This window comes from Dendrobium catenatum, unplaced genomic scaffold (assembly GCF_001605985.2).
Source record: "Dendrobium catenatum unplaced genomic scaffold, ASM160598v2 fragScaff_scaffold_1063, whole genome shotgun sequence".
Taxonomy (NCBI): Eukaryota; Viridiplantae; Streptophyta; class Magnoliopsida; order Asparagales; family Orchidaceae; genus Dendrobium; species Dendrobium catenatum.
This window is the reverse complement of record NW_021319525.1, coordinates 790,095-812,155: the sequence shown is the minus strand read 5'-3', so window position 1 is coordinate 812,155 and position 22,061 is coordinate 790,095. Positions and strand designations below refer to the sequence as shown.

At 35.2% G+C, this 22,061-nt stretch overlaps 2 protein-coding genes across 3 annotated transcripts in view; one reads left to right on the top strand and one right to left on the bottom strand.

Moving 5' to 3' along the window:
• Window positions 1-12,778, top strand: part of LOC110095175 (peroxisomal fatty acid beta-oxidation multifunctional protein) — a 36,769-nt gene extending 23,991 nt beyond the window's left edge. For both annotated transcript variants that reach the window (XM_020820606.2, XM_020820605.2), the window contains exons 10-18: window positions 1,687-1,861; window positions 2,092-2,213; window positions 2,490-2,653; window positions 5,744-5,998; window positions 8,856-8,977; window positions 9,054-9,175; window positions 9,331-9,479; window positions 11,620-11,758; window positions 12,411-12,778. In XM_020820606.2, the coding sequence (XP_020676265.1) occupies window positions 1,687-1,861; window positions 2,092-2,213; window positions 2,490-2,653; window positions 5,744-5,998; window positions 8,856-8,977; window positions 9,054-9,175; window positions 9,331-9,479; window positions 11,620-11,758; window positions 12,411-12,458 (1,296 nt within the window). In that variant the 3' untranslated portion in view covers window positions 12,459-12,778. The remainder of the gene's footprint in view (window positions 1-1,686; window positions 1,862-2,091; window positions 2,214-2,489; window positions 2,654-5,743; window positions 5,999-8,855; window positions 8,978-9,053; window positions 9,176-9,330; window positions 9,480-11,619; window positions 11,759-12,410) is intronic.
• A 1,609-nt stretch (window positions 12,779-14,387) lies between these two features.
• LOC110095195 (protein WHAT'S THIS FACTOR 1 homolog, chloroplastic) lies at window positions 14,388-21,708 on the bottom strand. Its single transcript, XM_020820632.2, has 3 exons — window positions 20,438-21,708; window positions 15,271-15,345; window positions 14,388-14,481 (listed from the first exon to the last, which is right to left on the bottom strand). Exons 1-3 carry the CDS (start codon window positions 21,660-21,662, stop codon window positions 14,447-14,449), a joined length of 1,335 nt encoding a protein of 444 aa, XP_020676291.1. The 5' UTR covers window positions 21,663-21,708; the 3' UTR covers window positions 14,388-14,446.
• Between the last annotated feature and the right edge of the window lie 353 nt (window positions 21,709-22,061).

Genomic DNA, 22,061 nt, shown 5'->3' with positions numbered 1-22,061 from the left:
AAAAATTCTGAGAGAAACTTCAGATTTTCTTCTTGAGAGAATGGAAGTGGAGATAAAGGGTTTTGGGGTTTAGAACTCAAGTGGAGAGTTGAAGGTGCACAGGGAAATTTGGGAGAGAAACAACCTAGGTTGGGACTTTGAGAGTCACGGCCAGCAGCAGGGGAATTATTTCCAAAGAGGCTTAGTAAGAGATTAGGAAATAAATCCTAATTATCCATCCAGGGGGCTGGCAGCGGGACCACGGGGAAAATTAAATGAATTTTAATTCAATAAATTCCCTTAATTGATTTAGGGAGTAAATTAAGAATTAAAGTTGGGGCTTTGAATGTTCGGCCAACAGCAGGTTTGGCCTTCTAATTCCTTCCCAAGATGGGCATTATCCCGTGATAGGTTTGGGAAATCAACTAAGGGGGAGGCGGGACACAGGGACTGTAATGGAGGCAATCAATGCTTTTTAAAATAATAAATTAAATTTGGGAATGAAGATATCATCCCAATTTAATTTAAAATTTAAATGAGCTTTGATTAAGCAAGTTTCCTAAAGTAAGGATTATAAATTAAGTAACTATTTCAAATTCAAATAAATTTGAATTTGAAATTAATAGAGTTACCTAAGATATGCAAACCAATTTAGGAAAGTCTTGATGGTACGCGGAGATGGGAGGAGGGGGAGGTTGACCGGCGGCTAGAGCATTGGAGCCGGCGGCCAAGAGGGTGGGATCGGGTGAAAGTGGCCGGCGGCTATGGGGAAAAATTTGTGGAGCTTGGTATGGAGTTTTGGCCAAGGGTTTGAGCGGGGAGGAGGAAAGATGACAAACGACTACGGGGAGTAGTAAAATAAAGAAAACAAAAACAAAGATAAAACGAAAGATAGAAGACAAGAACCGCGAGCCTCGGACTCTTCCGACGACTGACGGGTGATGCTTTGCCCTTCTCCAAGGGACTTCAATTCACAAGCCCGGACCCATCCTGCGGCTGGTGAAGACTCTGATTCCTCTCCATAGGAATTTTACTAACGCTCTCTCACAAGAAGAACACAAGTGTGGAAAACAATTTTTCATATCAATAATTCATCCCCATTACAATAGCTAAAGGCCCTATATATAGGCCACAACATGAGAAAATAAAAAATTACAAAATTGCCCCTTGGGCCATAACACTCACATAAACTATCCTAGCGGTAAAACAGGAAATAGGATAAAATAACAGCTACAATTCATAAAATAACACATAAATGACAATTTAAATTAGAGCCGTCGATTTACGACGCCTCCTGTGATAGATGTGCCAAATCTTCGTGCCGATGTCCGCATCACATTCTTTGTGGATATGTACTGTAAGTTTTTACTATAAACTTCTGTGAATCTTAACTTATTTTATTACAAGCTTTTAAGCTATTTTCTGGTACATTTTCCCTAACAGCGTCAAAAAGTAGTTCCTTAATGTTTTATCCAAGTGGTCATGATTTCTATTTATGTCCATCAATTTTATGCAGTTAATCCCGTTGTTATTTGTAGCTTTTAATCTCATACTTGTGTTGGCCATCATGTACTTCGAAAGTTAACTAGATTAAAATGAATACAAGATGCAGAAAGAAGATTCTGGAGCTATCCGTTTGAATTTACATCTAAACGAACCTTTTCTGACTTTGTTTTCCTTATTTTATGCATGTGTTGCTTTGGATAGGTGCCCAAGGTTACTGATATCGGGCTCAAACCAAGGCATATTAAAAAAGTTGCTGTTATTGGTGGTGGTTTGATGGGTTCTGGAATAGCTACAGCTTTTCTTCTAGGTGATATACATGTTATTTTAAAGGAAATTGATTCTACCTTTCTTCAACGGGGAATGAAATCAATAGCTGGTATGAACTCTTAATTAGTGATATATCTGCTCAACTTGTGTTCCACTTTGTATATATGTTATCTTTCTACATAATGGTTTAACATTTCTCAGATAGAGAGATTTACCTTCTTCTAGTTATGTGACTCATATTAGTTTTATTAAACTTTATGATTTTGTTTGATAATCTATAAGTCCTGCCATGTGTATTTTCATTAATGTTCTTCATTATGGCAATGGATTTTCTTTCAGCTAACCTTGATGGATTGGTGAAGAAAGGATCGTTAACTCTGGATAAAAAAAGCAAGGTGTTGTCAAATCTTAAGGGTGTTCTAGATTACTCAGACTTCAGGGATGTAGATATGGTTATTGAGGTAGAGTTTTGATCGCTTTTTTTCATGACAAATTTGAAAAGAGAAACGTCTCTAATGTACGTTTTCTTGCCAATAAGTCCATGTTAGAAAATTTGATTATGTGATGGGTGATCCCTAATCTCATTATGTTTTGAAAATTAACATTTTGTATTCAAAATCAGCCAATTTTTAATTTCTACCTCTTTTGTTGCTTACTTGATTCACTTAAATTCCTCTTTTTCCATATATAAAATTTCTTCCTGAAGATTATCCTAAAAGCGTTGCAACATCTTTTAGGCTGTTATTGAGAAGATTCCACTTAAACAGTCCATATTCAATGATATTGAGAAGATTTGTCCTCCACATTGTATTCTCGCCTCCAATACGTCCACCATTGATTTGGAGATTGTTGGAGAGAAGACAAACTCTCAAGATCGCATTGTGGGAGCACATTTCTTCAGGTCATTTTTTCTCGAAGTGTTTCCATATTATAGCTAGAATATTTAGCAACTTTACAAAATAGAAATTGTTTTGTTATAAATTGAATGTTCAATGGGAAGGGGAATACTAAAATCAAAGAATATAGGTTATATTGGAGCAATTCGACCACAACTAAACTAGGAAAATGTAATATCACACTTTCTTTACTTTGGACATTTCTATCTCAATTCTAGTTCGTATATCTTGTAATTTTATTTTTTTAGTAAGATTCTTGGAAACTAATAAAAGCAATGCTAATTGTCACAACATTTGATTTTAAGGGGAATCCCATCAATAGTTGATGACATATATTGATTGTTGGAGCGGTATTTCAGGAGAAAGTTCATTACCGTTTATTAATGCAAGAACAGACAATGCTGCATGCAGCAGGGGATAGAATGATTTTTATGTGCAAAGAATCAATTCTGATTCCTTAGCTTGGTCTGAACTAAATGTTAATTCTCTTTTGAATGATAACGGGATTATTCTGAAGTGTAAAAAGGGTGGAGTCTTGTAAGGAGACTTAATGGTATTTTTGTATCCGAAGTAATTATTGTGATATTGGTAGTTCTTTCTATTGTGAAGATCATTGGAACATGGAATTTTAGGGGTTGCTTTTAAGATTTCGAGGATAATGGTTAGAGGACGAGTTGTAGGAGAATGGCTTGATATTATTTGCATCAAGAAACTATGGTAGAACATCCATTTATTTCTATACTAAGGTCTATTGGAGGTGGCATCTAGATTGGTACTCATGATTAAATAATAGAATTCTTTTCGACAATAAGTGGGCGTTATTTGGAATTGGAATTATAGTATTATTAGTCTCATTAGCTTCTAGATTGGTGGAGTGTTCCCATCAATAGATTTTGTGTGGGGATTTTAATGACAGTTTCAATTAGGAAAAGATATGCTAATAGTTGCAATGGTCATTTAGATTTTCTCATTGGCCTGGCCATTTTAAACTAATTTGGATTGATTTTTTATCTCATCTTTTGGAGAAAATCATGTCACTCTTTTTTGACCTTTCACTAGTCAACCATGAGATATAAAAAAGTGTATAATCTAGGCAGACACATTTCCTATCCAAACCTCTCCTAACTTCTCTTTCAACTCAGGATCGAGTAGAAAATTTATCTGACTAAATTGTCACAAAATATATTTAATTCTTTAATAGATTTGTTGTGACTTGGCCTGATTACTTGGAATATGAAGTCGGGAACAAAAGTGTGACTATAAATTAATTCTTTTATTTTTAACTAAACAATCAAATAAAATAACATCTTAAATTTTTGAAAGAGCCCACTCATCATCATTCACCAATTTAAACACACACACACACATACATATATATATATATATATATATATATATATATAATAGTTCATACTTATTTTTAGTTGAACCTCTTCTTTTATACACAAAGCCTACTTTGTCAGTCATTTATTCAATTGATGATTTATTTAAAATGTTTAATTTAGTGGGTTATGTTTTCATCATCAAATTCAGTGGTTAAGTATAGTTTTATGATATAGTATATGACTAGTCATTTTATATCATTAAACTTTTCATTTAATAATAATATAAACATGAGTATTGTTGATCATAAATTATATGAATATTCTTTAGTATTTCAATTGTCCAATTTTAACTTCTAATCATTCATTTATTTTAGGAGTAATGTTTAAATTTTGTACCAATGGAGGTACAACCATTTCTATATTCATTTTCAACTTTTTTCATTTGTGCATGTGTACCCCAAGTAGATGAACTCATATATTTACATACATATACATTTTTCATTTCATTAATTTTTATTTAATGTCATTGTTTATCCTTCTCATTTTCATTTACCTATCAACTTTAATATAATGCAATCCCATTTAATATGTACATATTGAGTTACAGGTCATTTACTATTTTTTTTTCTGATTTTAATGTAAAACGATGTGACTAAAATTAACAAGCATACATATAAAATTTTGTATAAATAAATGCACAGAATCAATAATAAAACTGTAATTGGTATTATATAAAATGTAATCCTCCATCTCACTTTTTTTTGGAAGTTTGAAACTCTACTTCAAAGTTTCTTAAATAATTAAATATCCCTCAATTGACAAGCTAACCATTAGATACACAATTTTGTCAATCTACACGACTATTTTAGAATTATATTTTCATTAAATTTAAAATTAAATTTTTCATTAATATATTTATCAGTTACCTAGACTTCCCTGAAAACACTTGTTTACTTTTGATATTTTGCCTCAGACTATACTGCTCAATTCTTCCACTATCCAAAACAAGATTAACAGTGTTAAATAATATCAAACTTAACCTTAGAGAAGTCAAACATTCTCACAGGTAACGTCAAACGCATCAAACATCAAAGACAAGGCCAAACGCATCAAACATCTTCAAAGACAAATCGGAACGTCTCTTGATCGTCATAGACAAGGCCGATCGCATCGAACATTGTCAAAGATAAATTGGAATGTCTCTAGATTAAGAACTTACATTTCTAATTGCATCTCATATTATATTCTATAAAAAATTGGAATGCCTAATTAAATTGCATTGTTTACCTCCAAGGCTCCAATATTCTTTCTCGCTGCACAAAATAAATTAAAATAGGTGATTCATTCATTGCCCGATATGTGGATCTATATGGCATTGGCTATCCTATTACAATTTTATTAAATCTCCACAATATTCTCTCTATCACTTAAGATTCAAAAATCATTTTTTTATTTTAATTACCTAGTATTAACTACAGAATTATATTCTTATTCTTCTATACTGTAGATCCAAGATATTTAAACTCATCACATCTATATACTTAATCTTCTTGCAATATTGACTCATTCTTGTTATTTTTTAGGTACCAAACAGTAAAAAAAGATCAGTCCATAATTTTTCACGATTTTCATGTTAATTGGAGCATTCCCTTTTATCTTTAAAAGTTTCTTTGTATGCGGTGCTCTACTAATTAATTATAACGCCAAAATAAACGCTTGCCCTCTTTTTTGTTGCAACTTACTAAACTATCTCAATTATTAATTTTGCAGCCCTGCTCATGTAATGCCGCTGCTGGAAATTGTTCGCACAGAAAAGACATCTCCACAAGTCGTTCTGGATGTCATGAATGTTGGGAAGGTCATAAAAAAAGTTCCTGTTGTGGTTGGAAACTGCACGGGCTTTGCTGTCAATCGGACCTTCTTTCCATATAGCCAAGCAGCAAAATTACTGGTACATCTTGGAGTTGATCTTTATAGAATTGATCGGGTGATTAGCGGCTTTGGCATGCCAATGGGTCCTTTTCAGTAAGTTGCTCCAGTTCTTAAGCTGTCTTGAATGTTTCCTAGCTATATAGTAAATATAATAAAGTTTTTTGTTGCATCTCATTCATCCTAATTTATATTTGATCATTTGCTGGTGCGTTGAAATTAAGGGCTGCTTATGACAATACAAATATCATAAAAAAGTTGATGAGTTGATTGTCACACTTGAATTAGATATCTGATACAGGCTAGCAGTGCGGTGGCCTTATAGATTAGGATGAATGGCTTCAGTTGAAACAAGGAAAAATAATTGAATAGTTAGAGAAAGGGAAAAGGACGGGAAATTGGAAATAATAAAGATAACATAATTGAAATCTTGGGTCTTGCACTTGAACAAAGACCATGAAAGACTAATTTTTTATTATGATAAGGAAAATATATGAGTGCATATGGAAGAACCGTTTGGACCGGTTCAATTGAACCAGCCCAAACTAAAGTGTGGACGCTAGTAGGTACGCAAGTGGGCGAATCGCGGACGAGCACGGGCAGGCAGTGGCAAGTCCGAACGCGTGAATAAGTGAAGCAATGTAATCATATGTGAAAAGTTGTGACTCCTCACGAAGGATAACTCTATTTCGTTCCGTCTAGCTTCGTAAAATGGGAGAAATCGAGTAGGGAGTAGTGTGCTAGACCGGTCTAGGTGGGATCGGTCTAGCCGACTCTTGTTTACTCCAGGCAGACTAAGAGTTCACCTCTACTCCAGCCCGCCCCCCCTTGGCTGGGGGCCACTATTTGAAATTTTTTCGAAGGGATAGTTAAGGAAGCAGTTAATGTAGGAGTGGGATGTTTAGTAATTTGCCTTGTTATTTCTATGCTTTAAATATAGGGTTTGCTCTAGGGTTATGTATCTTGTACTTTGCTGAATTTTGTTTTGGTGCTTATGTTTGCTTGAGCTCTAGTGACGTCTAGAGAATTGGGAAAGATAGATCATCCTCTTGAATTAAGAATCAATTGTATCTTGCTATTTTGTTCCCTATTTCATCCATTACTACATTGTTCTTGCTAATCCTCTTGGGTGATTTTGAGATTTGTGGTGGGAAATCACTGAAATCTAATTCTATATAGGTTCCTCTTGACTAGCTTTACACTTAGAGACAGGATGTAAAATAAGTATATATGGGTAAAGTTGGAGTAGCTTCACTTTAGATGGTTTGGTCACATAAACCATCAGCCTTCCGATGATTTGATTAGAAGAGTAGATGTATTAGATCTAGCTTATGTTAAGAAAGATAGATGTAGAACTAAAAAGGCTTGGTTAGAAAATATTAGAAATGATATTTTTTTAATTAGATTTAAATGAGAATTTGACTTTTAATATGATATAATGGAGAAAAAATATTCATATAGTCGACCCCAGATAGTGAGATAAAAGCTTAATGTTATTGTTGTTTTGTTGAATAGAGACAAGCAGCTAAACTTAAACAACAAACAAAAAATATAACTAACTTAAATAACAAACAAGAAATATAACTAGGGTTGAGTGGATATTCAGAATTTTGACTAAAATAATCTTACATAAATTTAGGATTGTTAAAGTATAGAATACTTAATAATGATTTGGGGATTTTAGTGGGGTTTTGAGCAAATTTAAGTTTGTCAAATGCTTTGAAGAATGGAACTGGTCCAACAATTCTAGAAAACTTGGACAATACTAACTATGGGCAATTTTACTTTGATTAAGAAGGACAAAATGGGATTTGAGAATTTTCTAGAATGGAATACTAAGAGAAGAACACAAATAAAGAAAATTATAGTAAAGAAAGAGCAGGAAATAAAAAAGCCCTACTCACCAATGTAGGGTTCAAGAAGATCACCCAATCTCCTTGAGTTGGCTGGCCACCAAGCCTCTAAGCTTCTTGGAAATTTTCTTCAAAACTTGTAAACAAACCAAATCTATCTTCATTTCAGTCTTATAACATTTTATACAAATGAAAATCAAGTGAAGAACATATACCTTCATTTGAAAATCAAAACAAATGAGGGAAAAGAGAGGAGGGAGGGGTGTCCCATATGTGCAACCACCCTAACTACTCCCTCCTTCATGTTTGGCAGTACAGTACAGCCCCTAGCACTTGCTTGGTCGGCCACATCACTCCATAACCACTTCATATATACTCTCCCTAGCCATTTTATATATAAAGTAGCACATTGACATATAACTTCCACATAATGCCAAGTCTTTACCCACATACAATACATACAAATGAAAATATGAAATTATGTAAATCATTATGGCTCCATCATGACTTGAGCTTTATATGTTGTTGCCCTTTATCTACTGATAGATCCACCTCCATGTGTTACATCACCATTAAACCCTTGGTTCATTATCGGTCGATGGATGGGATGTTTGTAGATTGCCCTTGATAGCCTATAGCTCTTAAGGTAGCCAAGCGATCGAGTAAATAAGGAGATGGAACCATGGTATTCAGTTACTTCTGCTTGCACTACCATCCACTGGACTAATTTGGAAAAATGTGTGAGCAAATCAAGTGAACTATTTGAAGACTCCAATGGGTAGGGTTATGCCTGAACCAAATAGGCATTGGTTGGCTCGATTCAGCTAATTGAGCTCGATGAAGCTCAATTTAAGTTGCTTAGCCATTTGGATTGGCTAATTAAACTTAAGGAAGACTCAAATTTAGTTGAGCTTGGACTTAAGTGATGTAATAAAGGCGCATTTAACTTAAAATAATTAAGCTTCAATTTCTAGTAGAACCTCAAGGACAGTAAGCACGCTTAGTGTAATGCCTGGTATTTGCTTGTAAGTTTATGCACACAATGCTTATTTATATGTTCTAATATACTGTTATGCTTTTGTGCTTTTGTTCGCTAATAGACTTCAAGACTTGGCTGGATATGGTGTGGCTTTGGCAATTAAGCCTATATTTTCTTCAGCCTTCAAGGGCCGGACTTTTGAGTCAGAGATGCTTGAGTTGATGGTAGACGATGGTCGAAACGGTAAAGTTCGAAAGAATTCTCAATATATTTTCAATATGTATTGTAGAATCATAAATGTGCGCTTTTTATTTGACAGGGAAGGCTAATGGAAGGGGTTATTACTTATATAAACCTGGGAACAAGCTGGAACCTGATTCTTCTGTACAAGCTATTATCGACGAATCTAGAAGGCGTGCTGGCATGATGCTCAGTGGAAAGGTTACTTCCCACAACACTCTATTTGCCTAAATAACATTAAAAAAAAAAGAAGAAATATAATCAAGGAGATAATATACATAAAACTAGGATTTTCTGTTTTGGTTTCTCTTTGATAATCAAAGTGTACTAACAAGTTTAAATTATGTTTCTTTTAGCCCATAACTGTTACTGACCAAGAAATTGTGGAGATGATATTTTTTCCGGTCGTCAATGAGGCATGTAGAGTAATGGCTGAACAAATTGTTGTACGAGCTTCTGATGTTGATATTGCATCTATACTTGGAATGGGCTTCCCTAAACATAGGTGAGATTACTCTGCATGTGACTTTTCTGTAGATATACCCTGAAATTAATGTGTCATAATGCCATTTTGAAGGTCGTGTTAGGCAGAAGTCAGTGCGGTTGTAAAATACTAACTTCTTTAAATTTCACTGTTCGTTACTTTCACCTTTCAAACTTGGAGAAATTAGGAAATATTAGGAAATATTACCATGACTTATGTTTGTTGGCTGGAACTGAAGCATCATAAATGCAAAAAGAGGTGCAAACTTGCTCATGACTCATGATAGCTGTGCCTTTTATGTACTTCTAACCTTGCCGAAGCATTCATCACAGAGTGCATGAACATCAAACTGACAGACACACAGATAGGTAGCTTAGCAAGTTCAACTTCTCTACGGAAAAACTCCCTCAAAAGGTCAGTTTATTATGGTAACAGAATGATGGGCTGTAGGGAATTTTAGACTAGCAACATATTTTAAGAACGAAAATGGAGTAACGTAGGCATGAAGGATGCCCGCCACTTTTTTTTTTTCTTTTTCTTTTTATTTAAGGATGCCCACCACTTGATGTGATAAAAAATGACACTTTTTGGTATCCCTGTCCTAACTATTTGACGACTTGAAATAATCTTTTATTGTAGATATTGCAATTGAGGTTGACTATTAATCATTGGTAGTAAAAATTTTGCAATTATGTTCTAAAATATGGTACAATAATGTTCACCGCCATTACCACCATCAACATTAACATCAAGTCTTTATCCCGCTACATAAAGTCGGTTACATGAATTCTTGTTTCTCCATCGTGTCCTGTTAAAAGTCAAATTCTCATTTAAATCTAATAAAAAATATTATTTCTAATATTTTCTAACCAAGTATTTTTAGGTCTACCTCTACCTTTCTTAAAATATGTCAAATATAGTGCATCTACTCTCCTAATCTGGTCATCGGAAGACCAATGTTTTAGGTGAACAAACCAACTAAGGCGACTCTCTAAACCTCTCTGCCACTGGAGTCGCTCCAACCTTTTCATGTATATATTCGTTTCACATTATGTCTCTAAGAGTAAAGACACCCCCATCCACCTAGCATCCTCGTCTCTAAAACTTAATTTTATGCTTCTCTTTTAATGGCCAACATCTGTGTCATAAAGTATTGCAAGTGTCACCATCATCTTATAGAATATTCCCTTAAGTTTGAGTGGTACTTTTCTATCACACAACATGCCCATTGCATTCCTCCACTTCAACTATCTTACTTGAATTCTACTAATAATATCTCCATTTATTTCACCATCAATTTGAACAATAGACCTGAGATATCTTAAACATGTACCCTTTTTAATGATTTGATCGGCCAAAAGTCACAATCCCCTCATTAGATATATTACTACTAAAATTATGCTCTATGTATTCGGCTTTAGATCTACTCGAACGAAAGCCTATTGACTTGACCTCCAAATTTAAGTTTCCTTCAACTCCCTCTCTAGTCTTATCAACAAGAAGAATACCATCAACAAAAAGTATACACCAGGGTACATTCTCTTACAAATGTCTAGAAAGAACATTCATGACTAAAGCAAAAAGATATAATCAGCTATCAGTTATCATGATACATGTTATATACAATTAGTACATGATGATATAAATAGATAGACATGATATAAGTATATATAGGGAGGATCACGATAAATATAACATATACTTTGTTGATGAAACTAATGCTAAAGTTGTAATCGAAAGTAAGTGCTCTAATGGCTTGGTCTATGAAAGAACTTAGCTATGTTACAACTATAAAACCAAATTCAGCTGTTGACAAGATTGATATGTGATGGATACACAAAACTGACCACCTAACTATGTTTGGGATGTTGTTGATGATGATGATTGTCATAGTGGAAGCTTATATTTTTTCACATTATTTCTTTTGATTGTTGCATGTACTCATATTCATTTTGTTTGCAAGCTTATGTGGAAATATAAGTTATCGCTAGATTGGTTAAAGCTATATCTTTATACTTGCATTTTCTTCAAGTAGCACTTGTTTTTGAAAATGTATTTATAAACACACATTACTGTTTGACATGGCCATATTTTATATCCAATATCTATGAGTCTTCAGATTTCAGTGTCTTTACCTGGGCTGACACTGATTTATAAGCAGGGGCGGTCTGTTATTCTGGGCTGATACAATTGGATCTAGTTATATTTATTCCAAGCTAACAAGCTGGGCAGGTTCCTATGGTGGATTCTTCACACCATCACAATACTTGGAAGAAAGAGCTAAGAAAGGCCTTCCACTGGTACTCGTTTTTTTTTTTAGCTTTAGCTTTTGTCTTTGTGTAGCTTGTAATGGTTTCTTTACATCCTAGGTATCTACACGACGTCAAAACATATGTATAAAAAATTTTATTTTGTTTTAAATATATTAATATTAGTGGTCATTTTTTATGTCATTTAAGTATTATGATGCTATATAAATAAATATAAAACTACATATAATCACCCCAAAAAACATAATATTATTTAAGGGGATTTACATGCATACTATTTTATTTCATGCTATTTACATATCTAACACTCAAAATTTTAATATTACATTCCTATCACTCATATAAAATTTTAATATCAAATATATATCACTCATATATTTCATTCTTACCGTCCATACCACCCTATAAATTTTAATATTTCACTCAATGTACCCATATTTGTTCTATGAATGGTAGACATAATATTAAAATTTTAAGTATTAGATATGTAAATAACATAAAATAAAATGGTATCTATGTAAATCCCCCTATTATTTATTATGAAATGGCCCAGTCATAGGCTTCGCATTTTAGAGGTTTTTGATGTACCTTAATTTTTCATTGTATGCATTGTGCAGCTTCCTGAAATTTTGTGAGCCATGCCATTATATTACTTTACTCACTCTAAATTAACCTTCTGCAGAGCTTGGCTGGTCCATCATCTTCAAAGAGTTCAAGGTCACGCATGTAGTTCCTCAGACCAACAATTCGACTATCTTTCCAAGGTTGGACATGTTTTCTGCTTGTTGCTGCTAGGGGGGAACAAGTAATGAAGAATCCCAATATGAGAGCATCTTAATTGTTTAATTATTGAATAAATGTTGATTATCAGATATTGGATTGAATGAATTTCATAATATTTTGTTGATATATGTTATTTTTTGAAGTAAAGCTGAAGATAATTTGTTTGATGCCATTGTTAGAAGCTTATCAGAAACTAAATTAGTTTAATGGCATTCTGTGACTGTGATGGAAGCTTGGTCTAAACACCATCTTCCATGATTTTCTTTAGCCTTGAAAATTTTTGAAAATTTTATTTGAGCTTCAATTTTCAGTTAAATTACTTGTTGTATACTAACCAAGTAGTATTTTCTGAAAATTTCATCAGAAATATGGTGGGAAACACAAACAATGGTTAAACTGCAGCCTTTCAGTAAAAGCTTGCCAGGAATTTTGTTTGCTAATCAGTTCTCCCAAAAAATATATCTAGGGAGATCGGGTTTGAGGCCAAGTGGTTAAGAGAAGAAATTTCTCCCATCTCATCCGGAATTGAATCCCCCAACTAGCCTAAAAATAATATACATTGGGCGCCAACTTTTTCGTCAGGCCCAAACTGAGAAACTCTCTGAAAGCTAAGCTTTGTAGATGGGAGATATATCACAAATTGGCTTATTTGGGCTTCACTAGCTTATCACTTCTGTTGACTATTCTTATATACAAATGACGAGATTCAACCCTATTTGCATATTAAGTTTGGATTACATTGGTGGCCCTCTTCCTTTGTTGCTTAGTTGTTTCGCCAGGAGAAATTATTTTGTATGTAGATCGGACGCAGAATGTGTCACATCAGTGACATCGAGCCGCAGTACCAAGCAGTATTCAATCACAATACCGAGCAAAGGGGTGACGTCGTGCATTCTAATTGATCTTCAGATAACATTTGACATTCTTCATTCTTCGTTAGGGTGGATCCATGTTCTGGATACCTTATTTAAAATTTCTGTCCATGTACAAGCCCACACAATTTCAATTTTTTTTTTCTTTACTTTTGAATCAATTAAAATAAACTTACCCATACATCATATATATGTAAAATTCGAACTTAAAATTTTTATTAATAAAGGCTTATTGATACATCATAACTTATAATTATGCTTTTTCTACTTGCTTGCAAAAGAATAAATCTAGAACTAGACTACTACAATTAAAAAAAATACAATGATCTGGCTTAAATTTACAGCTGCGTATTCACATTTTGGTGGTAAATGGCTATTCGACTAGAGCTTCTTCAACAGAAAAGCTTTATGTTTACAAAGTTTGACATATATGTTGGAGCCTAATAACATTCTATGTTTCGTTTGCGATAATTTTCTAACTATTTTATAAGACAACTTTTTCGGATAAATTTTTTTTTGAACTAAAAACCAGTAAAAAAAAATCCCAAACAAAGCTCCAATAAACGGATTCATCAAATTTGATCAATTCTCAAAATTTGATTTCAAAACTAAAGCAGACAAATAAGCTCAAAAGTAAGTACTGTTGCTTTGGCCTGACCTTCTCTAAGACAGGCTCTTGTTGATTTGGCATAAATTCCACTTAACTGGCATCAATATCTACATTCTCTGGGAGTAAATGACACTGCGTGGGGATGGATGGACTTAGGGCTGTCAATTCGCTAAAGCAGACAAATAAGCTCAAAAGTAAGTACTGTTGCTTTGGCCTGACCTTCTCTAAGACGGGCTCTTGTTGATTTGGCATAAATTCCACTTGACTGGCATCAATATCTACATTCTCTGGGAGTAAATGTCACTGCGTGGGGATGGATGGGCTCATTAGTTCCAGAACCGTTCTTGTAAGATTTAAGATGAACTGAATTTCCTTTGATAATGGGTTCTTTTTTTCTCTGTTCAATTTCTTCAGAGTCAAATCTTCTTTCTGAGCAACTGATTCTTGCTTCGTCTAGGACTGATTGCTGATTCCTAGATGATTCAGATCTGAAACAGCAGGCACATAATGATGGTTAACAATTACATAATAATAAGAAAAAGTTAAGACTAACTAAAGGTTGGATGGGCTAATTGATTTGTCTGATTTGTATGATAATATCAAGAGAGTATGAGGGTTCATTTGGACGATTTTTTTACTACTTTTTAAATCAATTTTTTTGTAAAAAAATAAAAAATTTAAACTAAAAAATTGATTTAAGAAGCAGTAAGAAAGCAATCCCAAACGAAACCTTACTCTCTTGATCAAGTAAAAGTGCCCATCATAAATGCCTAATAACAGAGTTGAATCTTTTACCTTTCATTCTCCCACAGTCTGCTAGCTCATAAAGAGAATAACGAAGGTTCATCAAAGCACCTTCATCAAAACTATCATTGCTTGCTCAGCATTGGCCTCATTCGAGTTCTATTTGCAAGAAGTCATTGCTTTTCTTGTGATATGGTTATGTGATGCTATTAAGACGGTTTGATTCAAGAAATTATTAACTGCGGACGCCGAACGTAGTTTATCGTTCGGAGACCAATCAGAATATGCCACGTCAGCAGTACCGAGTGGTACTGAGCCGCAGTACTGAGCCAACTACCGAGCAAGAGGTGATGTGGCGCATTTTAGTTGGTCTCTGTACGGCATTCGGTGTCCGCACAGAATAATTTCCAGTTAGATTCAGCCACTTCTATGATCTTGCTAGCAATGATTTCTATTTGAATGAGCATAAGCTGCTGCACATCATTCTCAGAATGCCAATTATTTCTGTTTTGAGTAAGCATAAGCTTATGTACCCTGCACATCATCCTCGGACTGCCACTCATCATTGTTTCCATCGGTACTGCTTTTCACCTGCTGTGATCTTCCATCTGAATATCCCAATATAAGTTTAGACTTTAGTGAATGCATAGATATTAAATTGATATCTTGTACAATGTATGAATATAAGAATGATAGCATCTCATGAGTAGGCATTGAGTACTTGAGTCATTCTAAATACGCAAATTGAACACTATCAATTAATTTTTTTTCCAATGTCATATCACATAACATAATGAAATGTGATTGTGGAATTCCTAATAATGAAGACCAATGCTTAAGAAAAGAAATGCGGGTCACACAATATTATCAATAAATTATTTGTTTGGCAGAAAATGGATGAACCTGAGCTTCTATTTTGAAACTCACCTCCATAAATGCAAGAAAAAAAGTTTCAATTATGAGAACTTATAAAGCCACATTCAGTTTTTAACTATTTCATATAATCATAATGATGGATCGGCTGATTTGATTTGGAAGAAATTAAAAAAATTTCTAATCAAGAGGAACTGTTTAGGAAGGTTCTTAATCAAAGATCAACTATTTAGGAATGTTTTAATTATTATTGGGAAGGAATTATTTCGGGCAAGATATTTAATTTGAATTCAAAATCTAAAAGAGAATTATTTAGGGAAAAGGAGGAGAAATTAAGGGGGTTGTTTAGGAAAAGTTAAATTACAATTGAGAGAGAATTAATTAGGGAAATAAATCTAATTTGAATTAAAAAATGAGAGTGAATTATTAAGGGAAAGGGGCTGATTTGCGAGGAAATTATAGGAGCCTATTTAAGGCTAACGATAGGGTGATTTCAAGATTATGTTTTTAGTTTGCTGAAATTAGAATTTCTTAGGTTGTGAGGGATCTAGCCGCCGGCTAGGGATTTAGGAGAGCCGGATCTTCCTCTCTAATCGAATATCCAATTGTATCTTGCTATATTCTTTCATATATTTTGCAATAAAAATAGTTTTGATGTGTTCTTCCTAACTTATTATTGTCATTTGCTGATTTCGAAGAAATTGTATCCGATTTCTATTACGTAACAAATCAAAAAGTTAACTGGAAGATCTATTACAACCTAATTTGTAATAATAAAATAATATCAAGCTAATGGGGGACGTAAGGAAAAAAAATAAAATTCACTTCACCTAAAATAAGCTCAGGGGTTGGGTTCATAAATGAGTTCAAGAAAAATAAAGAAAGCTTAAAAAATTTCAATAGAAGTCATTTTTTGAACAAAACGCCAACTACTTTTAAACACTTCCATCCAAACAAATTCAAGCCAACACAACTTCTGAATTTGTAACGTTTTCCACAGCAGTGCTGGTTTAGAAATAATAGTCGAGTGATGTCAAGACTAATGGACACATGATTACAGGTCAAGCAACTATCAAAGGCCCTAATACTTTCCATAACCCAAAACAATCAATTATGATTTAACTTTCATCAATGTGTAGTGAAGTCAAACAGACCGATACACAATAAAAACCAGGGGACACATCCTCTCCAATTACAACGGTAATTGGAGGCTATAATTCTCCCATTTCAATTGTTGAATCTTGTTTTGTTCAATGGATGATGTCGGGACACGGATCAACTGAGGACAAGCCCGAATATAGAAAGAGGAGAAGAACTAAGCATTCGAGAGGTGTAGGGAATATATGTAAGTTTTTGTTATCCAAACAAGAGAGAAAAAAAATGAGGAAATCGGGCTCTCAATTATGGAGCCAAAGTAATACAATTTGAAGATGAAGGGGATGATACAATGCTTTTCAAAGAATATTTCCCCTATTATTCCTTTTGGGGTCCCAATCCTCCTTCCCTCCTTTTTCCGCCCCCTTTTTATAAGTATCCAAAAGAAAGGAGAAGAAATAAGCATTTGAGAGGTGAAGGGAATATATGTAAAGTCTTTATTATCCAAGCAAGAGATATAAGTAAAATGAGGAAATCGGACTCTAAATTATGGAGCCAAAGTTATAATTTGGAAACGATGGAGTAGTGTGCCAATCCTCCTTCCCTCCTTTTTCCGCCCTCTTTTTATAAGGTTCCAAAGGAAAGGAGGGTGAAGCTTTAACATGTAGTTGTCCCATCGATCCGTACTCATGACTTATTGGTGCCAAGCTGATCGACAAGATTAGATAAGGCAAGTTGGATGGTGGGCAATGACAGATGGAGATCCTCCCGCTGAAATTAAAAAGTGGGCGAGTGTCGTCCAGATGTAACGGATGAGAGATGTTGATATAATCATAGTGGTGCCTGAGGGGAGCTTTTAATGGTGCAATAAGATGAGATCTTTGGGAGAGGAATGTCAGATCTTCATAGCTCCTAGGAAGAACGAGTAGAAGCATCTTAACTCTGGCTTAGATGGATAAAGAATTGTCTAGTTGGGTAAGGAAATTCTAAGGACGGTGTCTCCTGGAGAGGAGGCAATCGTTCGGAGGTTGAAACCTTTCCTGGTTCGCTATGCTCCTTCCAGCTCCTAAGCGAGTCCCTCAAACAGGTTAACCTAAGACTGGAGTGAATCCTCCTTTTGCTTGACCCGAGAGCGACCTATAAGATACCTACAAACGGATACCTTCACAAGTATTTACTGGTGTACACCAGCCATTCAATTCCCTTTGACCGGATAAGTTGATTCTACTTACTTTTTCGGTTTTTCCAAAACCATTATAATTTTGAAAAGCTAATTTAGCCATCAAAATGATTCTATGGTTGGGGTTAAATAAATTTACTCTCCATGCATACGATAATTGGAGAGGATTCAAATAAATTCTAACATAATGTGTTTACACTTCAATATGACAGATTTTTCATTCTGTTTCAAGTAACCACAATTATAGGTTATATTAATATAAAAAAATGAAATAAATAAAAAATGATAATATAATTACATCATATCTTGTTCGCGATGAATATACACTGCATCACAAACTACTTGTAAAGTGATGCAAAAAACATATAGCCAGCCTTCCATGGGACAACATAAATCAAGGACGCTTCTAGATTCCAATCATCTGAATATCTGATGGCCATTTCCTACGCATGCATCAAAATGCGTGTGAATATAATACATTTGAGAGTCTAAATTAATTCTTCTTATTCACTCAAATATTTACAATTTTAAATTCCAAATATTCCAAAATTTGCTTTTCCTAAGTTTATATCTCAGACCCCTCCTAAAATTTTTCCTTCTTAATTTCCAGCAGATATACGATTTGATAGCAAGGCATCCACCAACCCATAAGCATCAGGTGATTTCAAGTATTACTGGCTGGAGTATATTCTAATCATTGATTTTAATTATGTGAAGGAGCCCTTACAAAAAATAAAATATAGCGGCAGATATTGATGCAAATGGCCCCGCAGTAAAATAAGCATGCTACAAAGGTTGATAAAAAGTATTTCATGCTTGGGAAATTAGTAGGGGAATAGTATTTTGATATCAATGTATTCTGAGAGCATGTTATAAGATAGAAAATGTTAGTATTATAATGGCTTTTGAAGAAGTGATTTTTGGGTAACAATAAATGCTGCTCAATTTTTGGTTGGTTTAGCTAGATGGGCAATTGGTGGAGCCGTGGAGAAGGGCTTAGGCTAGTGAGGGAACAATTAGGGTCATGGATGAAGGGAAGGCCTCAGTTTAAGCATAGTTTTAGGTCTCTTCAAGAAATTTTTTTTATGGTGAGTGGTGATGATATTTCTTTTATTTGGTTTTTGATGCTAGGTGATTGTTATCAAACTTAGATATCTTGTAAATTTGAGGACCATTTGGTAATAACATCAATTAACTGGTACATGGAAGCGGGAAGATACATCTTGATGCTAGAAGTTTACGATGGCTTGATAATGTTAACAATGACTTGCCTTTTAAGTTGTTGGATTGACTAAGAAAAGAGTAGCTTAAATAGAGAAAGGTTGCGTCACCTTAAGGGAGAGAGCATAGGAGAAACCTTGCTTACTTACTTTAACTTGCTTTGAAATAGGGAAACTAAGTTAGGTCACTAGTCCTTCCAGTTTCCAAGAATTAATCACTTAGCCATGTTAGAAAAGAAACAAAGGTCACTAAGCAAAGGTTAACTTGGCTCAGCTAAATGAGCTTTAGTTGAATGAGAAACTAGTTGGGACCAAAAAGGTAATATAAAATATGATTTATAGTACTTGACCGCATCTCTAATCAGCTATGTAGTGACCATCTAAACTAGAATAACTACAACAAAAACTTTACATCATCAAGTCAATTATATAATCATCAAAGCATCCCTGTTCTACACAACTAGAGGACTCAGCCTAACTCCAAGTTTAGAGTAAATTTGAGCTAGCCAATTTCAGAGTGAAATGAATGTGTAATAACATGAAAAACCAAGATCAATGTGGTTGTACTCTTCCTATTCAAAAACAGATGCATGTCCTATAGTCAAGAGGAATTCCAAGCATGTTGCATATGCCCTTGAAGAGGAGGTAGACACGTATACTTTATAATTTGAATAGTTCTTAAACCCAAACTTAACAGGGTATATATAAATTGTATGATCTCCTCGATGTAAGAGGTAAGCCTGAATGAGGTTTAAAAATAAGAAAAAATATTATAACCAAAGGCATCTTTTAATTCTCTAATATTTTGTCTTTTGAATAAAAACTCTGGAGTTCCCTTTGACGACATTTCATCGAACATAAAGAGATCACTATAACTAAGAAATATAACTAATATAAATTTTGCATAAATAGTTTGGAGGCATTCCATCTGCACAATTTTGATATAAAGAAAGCACATAATATCCTTGAGTGGAAATTTCTAACTGAATAAGGTGGTTGACCGAAATTTTCTTATAGGAGAAGATTTTTGTTCTTTAAAATCAAAAGTCTAATACAAAATAAGAACCCCTACTGTAAACGCGGATTAACGCTCCTAATACTAAAAAAAAATAGATTAAAGAGTTAGAGGAATACACAATATAATGAAAAGTGTTATTTTTATCCAAGATGAAGAAATTAAGCGGAAATAAGAAATATTTTAATTCTATCGGCGATGAGCGTCAACTAAAGCATTAAAACATTGAAAAATAAAATAAATTAGTGGAAAATAAAATGCTCAACAAGTTAGATCGTCCATCAACGCAAGATCATAATGTCGCTGATTATTCTCACCAGTACAAGTTTCATAATCGCCGACAGACAGCTCAGCATTCTTCCTCGCCATCAACTCCAAATCCTTCTGAACAGCCTCCCTCTTATTCCTGATCCTCTCCATCCATTCCCTGTGCCCCTCCTCCATCATTTCCATAAACTTATCCTTAATTTGCAGGAAGGGATCCCTGTCCACCAGCTCCCCGTGTTCATCATAAGCCTCCCTGAGCATCGCAGTCTTGATCCCGCCTTTCAGGGAGACATAGAAAATCCCGGGGTGCCTGGTGAACGTGTTAGCAAATTCATTGGAGTAGCGGTACTCCTCAGAGAACTTGCCCACAACCGGCACGGCCATCCTCCTTAAAACTGATAGTGAAAGCAACTCATGGAAGACTGCCACATTCCTCTTCTCCATCTCCGGTGAGGCCGGGTGCAACCTGGAGGCATCTTCATAAGGTGAGATGTAGGGAATTTCAAGCCAATCCCGTGTCCACTCCCGCATTTCACGGCGGAGGTAGAAACCCTTGGGGAGGCGAATGGCAAAGTTGGGCCGCATGCGAACGCCGATGATGCGGGACTCTTCGTCTGCGCGATGCTCGATGACCGATCTGGCGTACTCTTCCGGCCAAGAGACGAGTTCCAGGTGGTCTCCTCCAGCCCCAACAAGACGGAAGAGATGGGGGTGGCGTCCAACGAGAGAAACAAGAAAGTCGTCGGGAAGGCCGAAGTCGCGCTTGACAGAAAAAAGCTTGTGTGCAGGGAGGGCGCGGTGGCGGGACATCATGAGAAGCTTGCAGACCTTGGAGAGGACGAGAGGCTCGAGGTGTGAATAGATGGAGGACTGCAGTGAGAGAAAGGAGAGTAGGCGGGGGGAGGGACGGAGGAAGGGGACGGGAGGGGAAGAGGGCTTGATGCGGTCGGGGTAGAGTTCGAGAAGGTTGGGAAAGCGTGAGAGGAAGGTCTTAGCCCGGAAGGGGAGTCTGAGGCGCTCGCGGCGCTTCTCAAGATAGCGGAGGGGAATCCGGTGACCGGGCTCGTTGAGGACCTCGCGGACGACTCGCGAGCAGAGGCGGAAGCGTTTGTCGCGCTCGATGGCAGCGTCTAGTGTGGCGTCCTTGCGCCATGCCACCTTGAGGCTGGAGACACCCATGGAGCGGTGGAGTCGCTTATAGATGGGATGTATTCGAGGATTTAGGGTTTTGGGTACTAGTTGCGAGGAGGAAAGATACTGGCGTAGGGAGAGCATTCCGCTGGAAGCTCTGAGAGAGAGAGAGAGACTGCAGATCAAATGCAGCGCTTACAGTCGGAAAAAAAAAAAAAAAAGCTCTGGCTTCATTAAATTAATATGCTGTATCCTTATTTATACTGATTATTTATCATAAAAATAAAAATGAAAAATTATTTTTTAGTTAATTAAATTATAAGGATACGAGTGATTGAATTATATATATAATTTATTTAAAATATTGAATTAGTTTGGGTGGGAGAAGCATTGCTTTAAGAGAACATACGGTTGGAAGAAAAAAATTTGCTTTCTAGTTCATAAAATTTTTAATATTTTTTATGTTCTAACAAAAATAATACTTAATTCTAACATCATTGAGGTACTTAAATGCAAAATGAATGCTCTATGACATAAGGATCA